This window comes from Sorex fumeus, unplaced genomic scaffold (genome assembly GCF_029834395.1).
Source record: "Sorex fumeus unplaced genomic scaffold, SorFum_2.1 ptg000041l, whole genome shotgun sequence".
NCBI lineage: Eukaryota > Metazoa > Chordata > Mammalia > Eulipotyphla > Soricidae > Sorex > Sorex fumeus.
The window spans coordinates 10,665,774-10,680,258 of NW_026606098.1; the positions used below are offsets into that span (position 1 = coordinate 10,665,774).

The 14,485-nt window shown below is 44.4% G+C and overlaps 1 protein-coding gene and 1 pseudogene across 1 annotated transcript; both read right to left on the bottom strand.

Annotated features, from left to right (window-relative positions):
- Positions 1 to 1,991: 1,991 nt before the first annotated feature.
- On the bottom strand, positions 1,992 to 10,229 carry LOC130028877 (olfactory receptor 7G1-like; annotated as a pseudogene).
- Positions 10,230 to 12,934: 2,705 nt separating this feature from the next.
- On the bottom strand, positions 12,935 to 13,948 carry LOC130028878 (olfactory receptor 7G2-like). Its single transcript, XM_056119716.1, has one exon. The coding sequence runs from the start codon at positions 13,946 to 13,948 to the stop codon at positions 12,935 to 12,937; it is 1,014 nt and encodes a 337-aa protein (XP_055975691.1).
- Between the last annotated feature and the right edge of the window lie 537 nt (positions 13,949 to 14,485).

Below are 14,485 nucleotides of genomic sequence, written 5' to 3' on the forward strand. Positions count from 1 at the left end.
GTCTTTGACATAGGTTTCTGGGGAGGGAGTTCTGAGGTAACATTAATCTTAATGCAGACATATCCCTTTGCAGTCCTCTGTGAATCCCTGGACAGACACAGAATCCAGTTGGCTCCCTGAAGATTCTATTGTCATTGATAGCAGGAAGGGCCTCAAGTCACTGTCTCTGGGCTCGGTGTTTGACAGTTACTCTGGCACCCAACCACCAAAGGAACTCCCTGAAAACCCTCCCTCCAACAGAATTAGTGACGGCAGATCAACTTAGGCAGTCTAAAAGGGTTCCTCTTTCCCTATTACTATGATTTACCAAGCTCTGAAGCCATTAGAACACACATAAAGTCCTATGTTTGAGCATATGAGACTCTTGATGATACTCACTGATAAAGTTCAATATCTCACCATCTCCTCAACCACAGTGATCAATTCTTCACATGATCTAAGACCTGCTAAGGGGTCCCGGGGGCTGGACAGCTCCTCACACATAATAGACTAAGAGCTGATGTGATAGTACAGCGGGTAGTGTATTTGCCTTGCACGTGGCCAACACACGTTCAGTCCCCTGAGCATCACCTGGAGGGATTCCTGAATATAGAGCCAGGAGTAAGTCCTGAGGATTTCTCGGTGTGACCCCAAAACAAAATGAAGACAAAAAGAAAAGCCCATAACAGACCCAGAGCACAATCCAGGTAATTATTCACTGGGGACATTGAGTCATGGTGGATTGGTCCATTCTAGACAAAAGTCTGGGTGTCATTGGCACAACAGGAAAGACAGTGAGATAAGACTCAGGGGCATGGGTAGAAATCAGTCGGACACACAGAAGATTTCAGCTCACTGATGTTTTACCAATTTAATGTGAATATTAAATATACATTGACATATCAAGTAACCATTTTGTGAAACGCTATGTGGATGAGCAATGGAATAAGTAGTATTCAATGATAACAAACCTATGGTTACAATATTTAGGTTACCAATGAGACCAGCAGGATAGCACAGTGGGAGGATCCTTGTCTTGCACATCACACAGGTTTGACCCCTGGCATCCCATATTCCCCCCCACACATTCACCAGGAGTAATTCCTGAGCACTACCAGGTCTGGTCCACACACCAAAAATGATCACGATCACAATCATCCTGTTGTTCGTCGACTGCATCGAGCAGGCCCCAGTAACGTCTCCTTTGCCCTAGCCCTGAGATTTTAAAAAGCGCCATATCCAAGGCTCTTTCAGGGTTAGGAGAATGAGACCCATCCTTGTTACTGGTATTTGGCATATTGGGTATGCCACGGGGAGTTTGCCAGACTCTGCTGTGTGGGCAGGTTACATACAGTAGCCTGCCAGGTTGTCTAAAGTAAGAATAAGATAATAAGACACCAACAACATATATGAATATTTATGGGGTGAAATGAACTTATATAAGAGAAAGCACAAAATTGTTAGTGTGTCCTCATCTGAATTATAGGAGGAAGAGGGTACAAGCTCTCACTGTAGGCACATGAACTGTTGATATATCTGTGGTAGATATATCACCTCTGTTTCTGAGAGGGCCCAGAAATAGGAAACCAGAGAGGACAATTGAGGGTCCACACAGATCATCTGCAAAAAACACCCACCTCAAAGGACTGATTCTTAGTAAAACAACTCATCCTGCCTTTAGAGAATATCCAACAGTTCAGGTGAATTAGGAGGTGGATGCATGCTAATGAGAGTCATGGGAAATTTGCTCATTGTCTCTCTAGATGAGACAACAATGGGGGTGGGGCATAGTAGACCTGGTATGGACTTCTCTTGAAGCCAGATTCAATTCCTGAAATCCTATATGTCCCCCAAGCACAACCAAGGTTAATTCCTAAGCATAACGCAGGAGTATAAACCCTGAGTCTCATCAAACCTATACAAATAAATAAAAATGAAAACCTGGTGGTATGTTAGAATCTCTTACTGTTTTGCCTTCATGAAGAAACTCAAGCCCAGAGCAAGCATCACCATCAGAGAATAGACCGTTTCCCACTCAGGAGTCCTCTCACGGCCCCCTTCATGTCTTTGTTCCTCAGGCTGTAGATAAAGGGGTTCACCAGCTGTGGCACCACAACATACATCACTGAGGGGATGGCAGATGTTCTGGAAGATTCCATGACTGTAGAACTAATGTAAACCCCGAACGCCATCCCATAGAACAAGGAAACTATGGACAAGTGAGAGCCGCAGGTGAAAAAAGCTTTCTGCTTCCCCTGGGCTGAGGATATCCTCAGAACCGAGGAGACGATCCAAATGTAAGAGAAAATGATGCCCGAGATTGAAAATCCTGCAGAAGTGACTTCCACCAGGTAGAACAAACAGTAGGTTATTAATGAAAGTGTCGGAGCACGAGAGTTTGAGCAGCTGGGCGAATTCACAGAAGAAGTGGGGGCAAGCACTTTCGAAGGGAAACAGAGTGGCAGCAACATCAGCACATGTAGCCCAGACAACGCAACACTTGTTAATGAGAGAGCAATGAGCAGTGCACAGAGCGGCTGGTTTATGATGACCATATACCTAAGTAGATGGCAGATGGCCACGTAGCGGTCAAAAGCCATGATGCCCAGGAGACAGTTTTCTAGACTAATAAAAACCATGACAAAGAAGGTCTGGACCATGCAACCGACATAAGTGATGCTCTGTGTCTGGGAGCGGATGTTCTCCAGCATCTTGGGGATTGTGCAGATGCTGATGCAGATGTCAGTGAAGGAGAGGTGGGAGAGGAAGAAGTACATGGAGTTGTGCAGGCGGGGGTCTGAGAGCACAGCCAGGACAATGAGCTGATTCCCCAGGAGGGTGACCAGGTACACAGTCAGGAAGAAGCAGAAGATGACGGGCTGTAGCTCTGGGTCATCTGTTAGTCCAAGTAGGAAGAAGATTGGAGCTTTTGTGAGGTTTCTGGGTGCAAGGTTGCTGGTGAATCTGAGTCAAGTGAAAGGGAGGGGGGAAGTGAGCATCTCCTTAGCATTAGAGTCCATGGTACCTTGATAGAACATTATGCACCAGGATTCTGCAGTGCTCCAACCCTGTACTCTGATTAAAATTGAGTACATTGGACCTCCTTCCAATAAGATTTTTATAGAATTATAGACTGTGCTTGAGACCCAGAGCCTCAATGAAAAAAGATCTAATTGTGTCATGTGTGACTTTATCTAAAGGTGCAAGTCTGTTTTTTTTTTTTCCTGTTGAGTGGAAGTTCCCACCCAGTGATGACCTGGGTTTACTCCTGGCTCTGCACTTGGGGATCACTCCTGGTGATGCTCAAGGGGACCCTGTGGGATGTTGGGGAATGAAACCGGGTCATCCACGTGCAAGGCAAGAGCCCTCCCCATAGGACTATCACTCCAGCCCCTTATGTTTCACCTCTCCTATAACATCCCATGACTTCTGGCCCTCAATTCTTTCTATTTGCTCAGATATTTATTTATCACCTCTTTGGTTCTACACTCAGTGCCATGTGCTAAGACCATAGGAATCAATAACATTAGAGTTTACTGAGATGTATTTCCCATCTCAAATTAAGGAAAATGAAACATTTTGTTCATTCTCTTTTGTAGAGCATGGTTCATAGTTCATGGTTCCCAAATTTACCATGAACTCCAAACTGTCTGAAGACCTTGCCCAAATTTCACAGATGCTATATCACAGGTTGTGGGAAGCCAAGAGCCCTCTCATAGACCCTGGCCGTGGTGCCAATGTTAGGAACTGCTTGGGACAGACATTGGTGACAGTCTCCCAGGGCTTCCTGACCTCAGTAGATGCCTAATCTATAGCAAATAACATCAGGCTGACAGTTATCTTATCTGGCCTTATCTATAGTAACCTCCAGGATGCATCTACTGCCCTAAGACCCTTTGATATGCAAATGTAAAGCTCAGGATGCACCTACTGCCATAGGACCCTTTGATGTACAAATGTCTACCTTGAATGTTAGGTAAACCTCTAGTTGCTGACCTTACCATATATGGTTATATTGCTTCTGCTCCTGACTGAGCTGCCCGGACCCTATATAAACAGCCTGTATCCTTCAACAAAGCCTGTCCCTTTTTCTCTCTGTTTCTAAACTGTACTCTGTCTCTTGTGTCTCGTGTTCATTCGGTTGGTCCCTCCTTGCACCATTGGATCAATCCTCGGGCCACCTCCGCGGGGCGGAGAGTGGTTACTGGGGCCCCCTGCAACAGGTGTGGCAATTCTGCTGTCACTAGGGCAACATAAAAGTGATGCTTTATCATAAATTGTCTAGTTCTTCAAAGAAAATTCTAATTTGGGGAATTTTTATTTGTTACTCAAGTTACATAAAAGTACAGGATGATAATAAAAAGTACAGGATGACAATAAAGAGATTAGTTGCTTCCCAGATGATATTAAATAATCCAGACATATTGCTTTTCTCATCATAGATCACTTGATCACTTGATCCCCTGTTATTCATCTATTTACTCGAGCGGGTGCCAGTAACGTCTCCATTCATCCCTGTTGTGTTCTAGCGTAGCCCAATGTCATCTTTTCGTTCTAGGAACATGCAGAGCCTCAAACCGATCATTCAGGGTCTTGACGAAGAAGTCTGACCATCTTGTAGGTGGGCGTCCACGTGATCTTTTGATGTCCCGTGGAATCCAGTCAGTAATGGCTCTAGTCCAGCAGTTGTCTGTAAACCTCATTACGTGTCCAGCCCATCTGATTTTCTGATGCCTTGGCAAATGAAACAGCGTCCCTGATTCTTGAGCATTGATGGAGATCATAACTCCGGATTCTATCTCTCATTTGAGTGAAGTGTGATATTCCAAGTATAGCTCTTTTGATTCCTCTTTGAGAGACCCGAATAGCGTTCTCATCCTGTTTTCGTAGGGCCTAGGTCTCTGAGGCATATGTTAATGCAGGAAGAACAGTGGAATCGAAGAGATGTGCTCGTAGCTGGAGGTTCTTTGTCCTCTTAGTTATTTCTTCAACACTCTTGAAGGCATTCCAAGCTGCTCTCTTCCTCCTGTGTAACTCAGGTGCCAGGTCATTCATCATGTTGATTTCTCAACCTACGTATATATAACTGTTGCATTCGGAGATGGTGGTTCCGTTGAGAGCGAATGGAGCATCAGGAATGAGGCTGTTTCTCATAAACACTGTCTTTGTAAGATTCAGCTGTAGTCTGACCTTTCCACACTCACGGTCGAAGTCGGTCAGCATTTGTGCCACTTGGCTGATGTTTGGTGTTATTAGAACGATGTCATCAGCAAAGCGGAGGTGGTGTAGTTGCCGACCATCTATCTTCACTCCGATTTCTTCCCACTCCAGTTGTCGCATGATGTTCTTGAGGGTGGCACTGAAGAGTTTTGGTGAAATGGTATCACCCTGCCGAACCCCTCTCTTGACATGGATGATTACTTCTTTGTAGAATGGTGAGATCCTGGTAGTGAATCCATAATAGAGCTCACAAAGGATCCTGATGTATTGAGTTTGTACGCCCTGATTGACTAGGGCTTCAATGACCGCTTTCGTCTCAACAGAATCAAAGACCTTCTTTAAAACAATGAACGTTAGACAGAGCGGCATCTTGAACTCCTGAGAAACCTCAATGAGCTTAGTAATTGTGTGGATATGGTTGATGGTATTGAATCCTTTTCGGAATCTGGCTTGTTCACATGGTTGTCCTTCATCTAGTGTTCTGCTAATCCTATTCAGGATGACTCGAGTGAACAGTTTGTAGATTATAGACAATAGGCAGATTGGGCGATAGTTGCCAATGTCATGGATATCTCCCTTCTTATATAGTAGTACAGTCTTGCTGGTTTTCCACTGGGATGGAACCTTGCATTCAGACAGGTAGCGTGTGAAGAGTCGAGTCAGTGTATTGATGAGTACTGATGGTAAGTTCTTCAGGTGTTCAGATCTGATCTTGTCTGGGCCAGGTGCTCTTTGTTTCTTTACCGACGAGATGGTGTGTTGAATTTTGGAAGGGAGAACATTGGGAACGATATATCCATCGTGCAGAATGTGGTAGGTGGGCAAGTGGACGTGGCTATTAAAGAGATCTGAGTAGAAGTCATGAATAATCTTCTCCATTGCCCTTCTGGAAGATGTGATAGATCCATCAGGATGTCGGAGGGCAGTCATCTTGGTCTTGTAGTTGGTGAAGGACAGGCAGGCATTACGAATGCTTTTCCCGGCTTCTGCCGCATCTACCAGCACCACTGTTCTCCTGTCTTTGAATTCATCCTTGATGGCTTCTCTGCATTGTTTTGCCAGCTCGGACGTTCGTTGGCGGTTGCCTGAGGCATGTGCCAAGCCACGTTGGCAAATAAGTTCAAGAGTGTTCGAAGAAAGGCGGTTTTTTTGTGGTTATCTCTCTCTCTTGGCATTCCTCGCACAATCATGAAGGTGCTGAATCATTCGATCGTATTCCTCATAAATGTTGTCAATGACGGCATCTTCCCATGTTGCCGCAACAGAGCCAAAGAGCTCCCAGTTGGTGGTCATTCTGGGAATTCTCTTCTTAAACTTTGCATTCTTTTTTCCTTATTCTGTGAAGTAGAATTTTGCACGAAGAAGACGGTGGTCCGATCCCGTTTGGAATTTTGGGACAGCAGCAACATCGGTTAGGCAAAACTGCTGATTGAATATGATGTGGTCTATTTCATTGTGGAACTGTCCACCAGGAGACTCCCATGTCCAACGTTTAGATTCAGCGTTTTGGAACTGTGAGTTACCATGGAAGGTCTTGGTTGACATGATGAACCCAGACAGTCTCTCACCCTATTCGTTCCATTCTAGGCCATGGGTCCCGATGTGAAGTTCATCGGCTGATCTTCTTGGTCCTATCTTGGCATTAAAATCACCGACAATGATCTTGTAGAAGCTGTGATCTTCTTTATAGAACTTCTCCAGCTCCATGTAGAACTTCTCAATTTCTCTTTCACCATAATTGGATGTTGGTGCATAGACAACAAAGATAGAATCTGCCGGCAGTGAGCCACATCTATTCAAGTGTAATCGTCCAATTTGGGTTGTTAGGCATTCGAATGAATCAATGCTCATGGCTAAGTTTGTGTTGACAAGGATACCGACACCACCGACACCTCTTTTGTCACATGTTCTAAGGAACAGTTCTTCTCCAGTGTCGAAAACGGCGTGATGTGATTGATGTCTTCTCATTTCGGTCATACCAATGATATTTTTTATTATGGCAAATTATCTGGTGTTTGTAAATTTCTTCTCTCTGATATTTACACAGTGAAAGTTATTTACTTCCCAAGAGAATCAATGTGCTAATTAAAAGTATATGGCTGATGTCCCTCAGTATCATAACACTCTCCATTAAAAAAGTAAAATTTTTGCATGTTGAAAATTTAATACAAACAAACCCATAAGCACAGCCCTTTACAACTGAAATGATTTTGTGATTTAACAATTAATGTTCATATACATGTTCCTGATTCATTCATCTTTATTTACAGAGTTGTGCATGATATCATTGCATTGTAGTTTCCCTCTCCATTCCATGATATATATTAAAAGTAGAAGATTTTTATCCTCTAAATCTTTAAGGCTACACATGCTATTTAAAGAAAGCTTGCATCAGGAATGTGGAGGGAGGGGAAAATAAAAAAAATAATAAAACAAGCTTGCCAGATAACAGTAGGTTCAAAAGAGTTTGTCCTTGTGAAGGAAAGAATAGAAAATCAAGGGAATAAAATCCAGTTCCTTCTCTGAGTTTTGCTTTGTAATTTTTTTTTGAGAAAAAGAGGTTGGAGTTGATATATCAACATGTCAATCTTTATTGATGTTGGAATATTTCAAAGGCAGGCATGAGATTTTATTTATTTTTAGGCATTAACTTTTAAATATATTTTTCCATATCTTTTATTCTACTAGGAAAAATCTGGAACTGAATAAGAGTACTGGGAAGCCAGCTAGCCTTCTGTCTCTCTCTCTCCCTACCTCTCTCTCTTTCTCTCTCTCTCTCTCTTTCTCTCTCTCTCTCTCTCTCTCCCTCTCTGCAATCCAACACAGGAACACACACTGGTATATCAAGAACCAGGAGCACCAATAAAAGGGAAAAATGAAAACAAGCCCCAGCCCCAAACCTCCACAAGAAGTCAGAATCAAAATATTTGCTCAGAGTTTCCCTGTGGAGAAAGGACAGCCAGAAGAAACTATATTCTGCCATTTCCTAAGACATTTGGTGGCCAGCAACTAAGAACCAGCTACAGATAAGTCCTTGTCAACAAGACCACAGTTGGTCCCAAATCCCTGCCGCCATTTTATGTCTTTCATCTTCTGGATTTCCTGGGATGGAAAGGAAGTAAGATATCTGAGTAAGGGAGTAATATAGACTTCATGGCATAGGAGAAAGATGCTAGAGTTATGGAGTAAGATACTCTAGTAAGGGAATAAGATGGCATGGAAGAAATGGGAATAATATACCCAAGTCAGGGACTAAGTGGAATGTATAGAATGAGAGTAAAATACTCAAGTAAGAGTGTAAGATACCTGAGTCAGAGAGTAAGATGAAATAATAGGCTGGGAGTAAGATACCAGAGTAAGGAAGTTAGATGGAATGGATGGAATGGGATTAAGATACCCAAGTCAGGGAGTAAGATGTCATGACTGAAACAGGAGTAAGACATCACTAAAGTGTCAGAAATTTGTTAACTTGGAAATTTCATTTACCTGGTTGACATCAATGGGGAAGGATACTGGATCAAACACCAGGATACGTGGGACAGGTACGTCCTCAGCAAAAGCAGAGAAGCAGCGAGGCCAAAGGATCCCAGCCAGGTGGCTCATCACTGAGTGGACTGTGAGGTGTGCTTCTTCTTGGGAGGCAAGAGCTATGAAGGAAGCCTCTGGAAGGCGAACACCCTCCACCCTCTGCGTTCCTAGGGAATCAATGCCCACAGGAACTCATTAGGATGGTATGTTAATGAGTCTGATCCTTGGGTTAGGCACCCCTGAAAGACCAAAACTGCAGATTCACAGAATTAATGATGGTGGATCCCTGGCCCCATATTATCCACTCCCCTCCTCTGTTAACACTCCCATATATTTTCTATACCTGCATTCATGTATATGGATACATCCCCCCCACCTCCACAAATTAAAGATTTTTTTAAAAGTTCAGTTTTAGTAATAATTTTTTTCTAAGTATAGCACAGCGGGTAGGATGTTCGCCTTACAAGCGGCCAACATGGCCGACCCGAGTTCGATTCCTCCGCCCCTCTTGGAGAGCCCGGCAAGCTACCGAGAGTATTCGATATGCCAGACACAGTAACAGCAAAGTCTCCAATGGAGACGTTACTGGGCCCGCTCGAGCAAATCGACGATCAACGGGAGGGCCTTTACCTTTACCTTTATATATGAATGAGTAAAGAATGTGCTGTCTCTTTGCCCAACAGAACACAGCTTTAAGAAAAGATAAAATCATGGGGCTAGAGAGATGATAGAAAAGCGGGAGGGTGCTTGCCTTGCACGTGCCAGTTGTGGGCCAAAAACTTTTTGGAAGGAAATAAAGAAGAAAAAAAGGAAAGAAAGAAAGAAAGAAAGAAAGAAAGAAAGAAAGAAAGAAAGAGAGGGAGAGAGAGGGAGGGAGGAACAGAGGGAGAGAAGGAGGGAGGCAGAGAGGGAGGGAGAGAGGGGGAAAGGAAAGGAAGGAAGATGAGAGAAAGAGAACGAGAGAAAGAAAGAAAAGATGAAATCATACTCTTGGCTGCTTATTGAGTTGGTTTCTGAGTTTCCTGTACCAAGCTGAGAGAAATCAATCAGAGACCCCAGGATCACCCCTCTGATGCCAAGGACCCTGAAACTACTCAGGGACTTCTTGGATGACTCCTGGGGCCATGGCCAGTGATGCTCAGGAAGTCTTCTGGTTAGGGATCAAACCAGAGCTGGGAGCATCCTGGTACCCACTCCCCTTACTAAATCCTCAGTCTCATTTTCCTTCTTTTTTTTCTTTTTGCATCACATCCAGCAATGCTCAGGGGTTACTTCTGGCATAGCACTCCTGGCAGTGTTCAGTGGACCATGTGGGATGCCAGGGTGCCAGGGATCTCATGAAGTTTGGGCATGGCAAGGCAAATACCCTGCAAATGCTCTACTCACTGTACTATCCTTCTACCCCCCACCCCCATTTTCTTTTAAGAAATTCCACCTAGATAATGTGGCACATGTATGTTTTTGGGATTTGGGAGACGCTCTCACCTGTGGGCAATAGGCATGATCTAGCAGATAACATGCAAAATAGGCCCAAACTCAGGACCCTGAACTGATGTTTCAAATCTCAAGGTAGAATGGGTACTCGTTCCATGAGACGTTGATTTCTGCCAATGGCTCCGACACGAGAGTAGCATTTTTATTAGGTCATGTGTCATTTTCTGAACATGAGGAGTGGATGATAGAGGAAATACACGGCCCCCAACAGAAGAATGGAGCAACCGTGTGTTGGAGAATTCTAAGCTGACTGGTTGGGGTTTTATGGATCTGTCTTCAGCCGTGCTTAGACTAGACCTTCTGGTGTTTGCTTTCATTACAGGAAGCCTTCTAGAAATAACCATCAGAAAATATCAGATGATCTAGGACTGTTTTTCCAGGGTCTTCAAAATTTTGCACAGAGAAGTACAGTAGAACCCAGGGAAAGAAAGACCGCGCAGCCTTGAGATTCTGTTTCTCTCTGGGTGATGCGTGGCGTCTAAAGTTGTGTGCTTAGTATTCTTTACTGGTGAATCAAAAACACGAAAGAGCATAAAAAGTATTCCTAGAGGTAGTAAAAAGTTCTCCCATGTGGTTACTTAAATCAACAGTTCTGGAAATAAGGGCTCATAAGGGAGGGGTGAATATGAGTCTGGTTTTGAATCTTGTCACTGGGCTATCGACATTTAATTGAGATCTTTTTTCCCTTTTCTTTAAAAAAATGACTCACAGTGATATACAGTTACAAAGCTTCCATGTTTGACATTAAGTCATGCAATGTTAGAATACCCATCCTTCCAACAGTGCACATTTTCACCACCAATGTCCTCAGTATCCCCACCCCACAATCCCAGCCCTCCTTCTGTCTCTACTATGACAGACAATTTCCCCCATACTCTCTCTCTACTTTGGGGCATTATGGCTTGCAATATAGATACTGAGAGGCCATCACGTTTGGTCTTTTATATACTTTCAGCAGACGTGAGATCTTTATTTGACCATCTTGATGTACGTCTCTGGGCAGCAAGTTCCGAGTAACATGAGTTTTGTATTATATGGTGCCAAGATTAGGGGATAGAATGTGGACACATCCCTTTGCAGTTTGCTCTGAATCCCAGTGATACAGGCTCCAGTTGGCTCCATGAGGATTCTATTGTCATTGATTGGAGGAAGGGCATCTGGCCACTGTGTCTAGGCTTGGGGTTTGACAGTTACTCTGGCATCCCCCTCTGAGGAGCTCCCTGAGAACCCTCCCTCCAACAGAATTAGTGATGGCAGATCAGCTCAGGCAGTGTGAAAGAGTTTCTCTTTCTCTGTTACTAGGATGAACCCACTTCTGAAGCCCTTAGCACATACACAAACTCATGTTTGAGCATATGAGACTCTTGATGATACTCACTGATGAAGTTCAATATATCACCATCTTCTCAAACCACGGCGGTCATTTCTTCATATGATCTAAGGCCTGAGTATGGGTCATGGGGGTGGAGGGCTCCTCACGCATAATAGACCAGGAGCTAGTGTGATAGTACAGTGGGTAGTGTATTTGCCTTTCACGTGGCCAACACAAGTTCAACCCCCTGAGCTTTACCTAGAGTGATTCCTGAATATAGAGCCAGAAGTAAACCCTGAGTATTGCTGGGTGTGATCCCAAAACAAAACAAAACCAAAAAAAAAACCATAACAGACCCAGAGCACAATCCAGGGAATTACTCACTGGGGACCTTGAGTCATGGTTGACTGGTCCATTCTAGGCAAAACTCTGGGTGTCATTGGCACAACAGGAAGGACAGTGAGATAAGGCTCTGGGGCACAGGTAAAAATCAATGGAACACACAGATTACAGCTCACTGATGTTTTGCCAATTTAATGTGAATATTAAATATCCATCAACATATCAAGTAGACATTTTGTAAAACGCTGTGTGGATGAGCAAAGGAATAGTATCCAATGATAACAAACCTTGGGCCTATGGTTACAATATTGAGGTTGCTGATGAGACCAGCGAGATAGCACAGTTGGAGGATGCTTGCCTTGTGTCCTCACATCACACGGGGTTGACCCTAAGTATCCCATATGGTCCCCCCAAGCTCATCAGGAGTAGTCTCTGAGCACTACCAGGTCTGGTCCACAAACCAAAAACAAATGGAAGAACTCTGGGGTGAAAATGAACCTGTAAAAGAGAAAGCACAAAATTGCTAGTGTTTCCTCATCTGAATTATGGGATGACGAGGGTACCAGCTCTCACTGTGGGCACATGAGCTGCTGGTATATCTGTGGTAGAATGGGGGAACCAGAAAGAAGAAACCAGAGAGGACAATTGGGGGTCCACCCAGATCATCTGCAAAAATACATCTACCTCAAAGGACTGATTCTTAGCAAAAAAAAATCATTCTACCTTTAGAGAATATCCAACAGATCAGGTGAATTAGGAGGTGGATGCATGCTATTGAGTCATGGGAAATTTGCTCATTGTCTGTCTAGATGAGACAACAGTGTATGTTGGGCAATAGTAGACTTGGTATAGACTTCTCTTGCACCCAGATTTGATCCCTGAAATCCTATATATCTCCCAAGCACAGTCAGGAGTAATTCCTAAGCATAGTGCAAGAGTATAACCCCTGAGTCTCATCAAACCCGAAAAAAAATGAATAAAAATTAAAACGTGGTGGTGTATTAGTCTCCTACTGTTTTGCCTTCATGAAGGAACTCAAGCCTGGAGCAGGCATCACCATCAGAGAATAGACCGTTTCCCACTCAGGAGCCCCCTCATAGCCCCCTTCATGTCCTTGTTCCTCAGGCTGTAGATAAAAGGGTTCATCAGCTGCGGCACCACAATGTACATCACTGAGGGGACGGCAGATGTTCTGGAAGATTCCATGACTGTAGAACTAATGTAAACCCCGAACGCCGTCCCATAGAATAAGGAAACTATGGACAAGTGAGAGCCACAGGTGGAAAAAGCTTTTTGTTTTCCCTGGGCAGAGGGCATTCTCAGAACCGAGGAGACGATTCTAGTGTAGGAGAAAATGATGCCTGAGATTGGAATCCCAGCAAAAGCAGCAGCCACCAGGTAAATTAGTAGGTTGTTAATGAAAGTGTCGGAGCATGAGAGTTTGAGCAACTGGGCGAGTTCGCAGAAGAAGTGAGGGACCAGCACTTTCGAAGAGAAGCAGAGTCGCAGTGCCATCAGCGCGTGTAGCCCGGAGACCGCAATGCTTGTCAAAAGCGAGAGGGCAATGAGCAGCGTGCAGCGGGGCTGGTTCATGATGACCGTGTACCTCAGCGGGTGGCAGATGGCCACGTAGCGATCATAAGCCATGGCACCCAGGAGACAGTTTTCTAAACTAGTAAAAACCATGACAAAGAAGGTTTGGACCATGCAGCCAACATAAGTGATGCTCTGTGTCTGGGCGCAGATGTTCTCAAGCATCTTGGGGATGGTGCAGGTGCTGATGCAGATGTCGGTGAAAGAGAGGTGGGAGAGGAAGAAGTACATGGGGTTGTGCAGGTGGGGGTCTGAGACCACAGCCAGGACAATGAGCAGGTTCCCCAGGAGGGTGACCAGGTACACAGTCAGGAAGAGGCAGAAGATGACGGGCTGTAGCTCTGGGTCATCTGTTAGTCCTAGCAGAAGGAAGGTGGGAGCTTCTGTGAGGTTTCCGGGTGCAAGGCTGCTGATGAATCTGATGGAAGAGTCAGGGAAAAGGGAGGGGGAAATGAGCGGCTCCTTGGCATTAGAGTCCATGGCACCTTGTTAGAAATTTATACGCCAAAGGTAAAGGCCCTCCCGTTGATCGTCGATTTGCTCGAGCGGGCCCAGTAATGTCTCCATTGGAGACTTTTGTTGTTACTGTGTCTGGCATATCGAATACTCTCGGTAGCTTGCTGGGCTCTCCGAGAGGGGCGGAGGAATCAAACTCGGGTCGGCCATGTTGGCCGCTTGTAAGGCGAACACCCTACCACTGTGCTATCGCTCCAGCCCAAAGAAAAAATAAATAAAATGTTTACGATGGGCATTCTGCAAAGTTGCAACTGTGCACCTTGATTAAAAAACAGTTATATTTGACCATCCCTCCAGTGAGAATTTCATAGACACCATCTGAGACCCAGAGTCTCAATGAAAGGAATCTAACTGTGTCAGAGATTTCATATGAGTATGCTAGTCTGTTCCGACCTGTTCCACACCAGCTCCTGATCTTTTACTTCCTAGGAGAGGTAAACATGACATGATTCCTGGTCCTCAACTCTTTCTATTGCCTCAGAAGTTTATTTATCACCTGTT

Excerpts from the sequence above, each read along its gene's own strand:
- LOC130028878 (XM_056119716.1), bottom strand. The coding sequence starts at position 13,948 with ATGGACTCTAATGCCAAGGAGCCGCTCATTTCCCCCTCCCTTTTCCCT.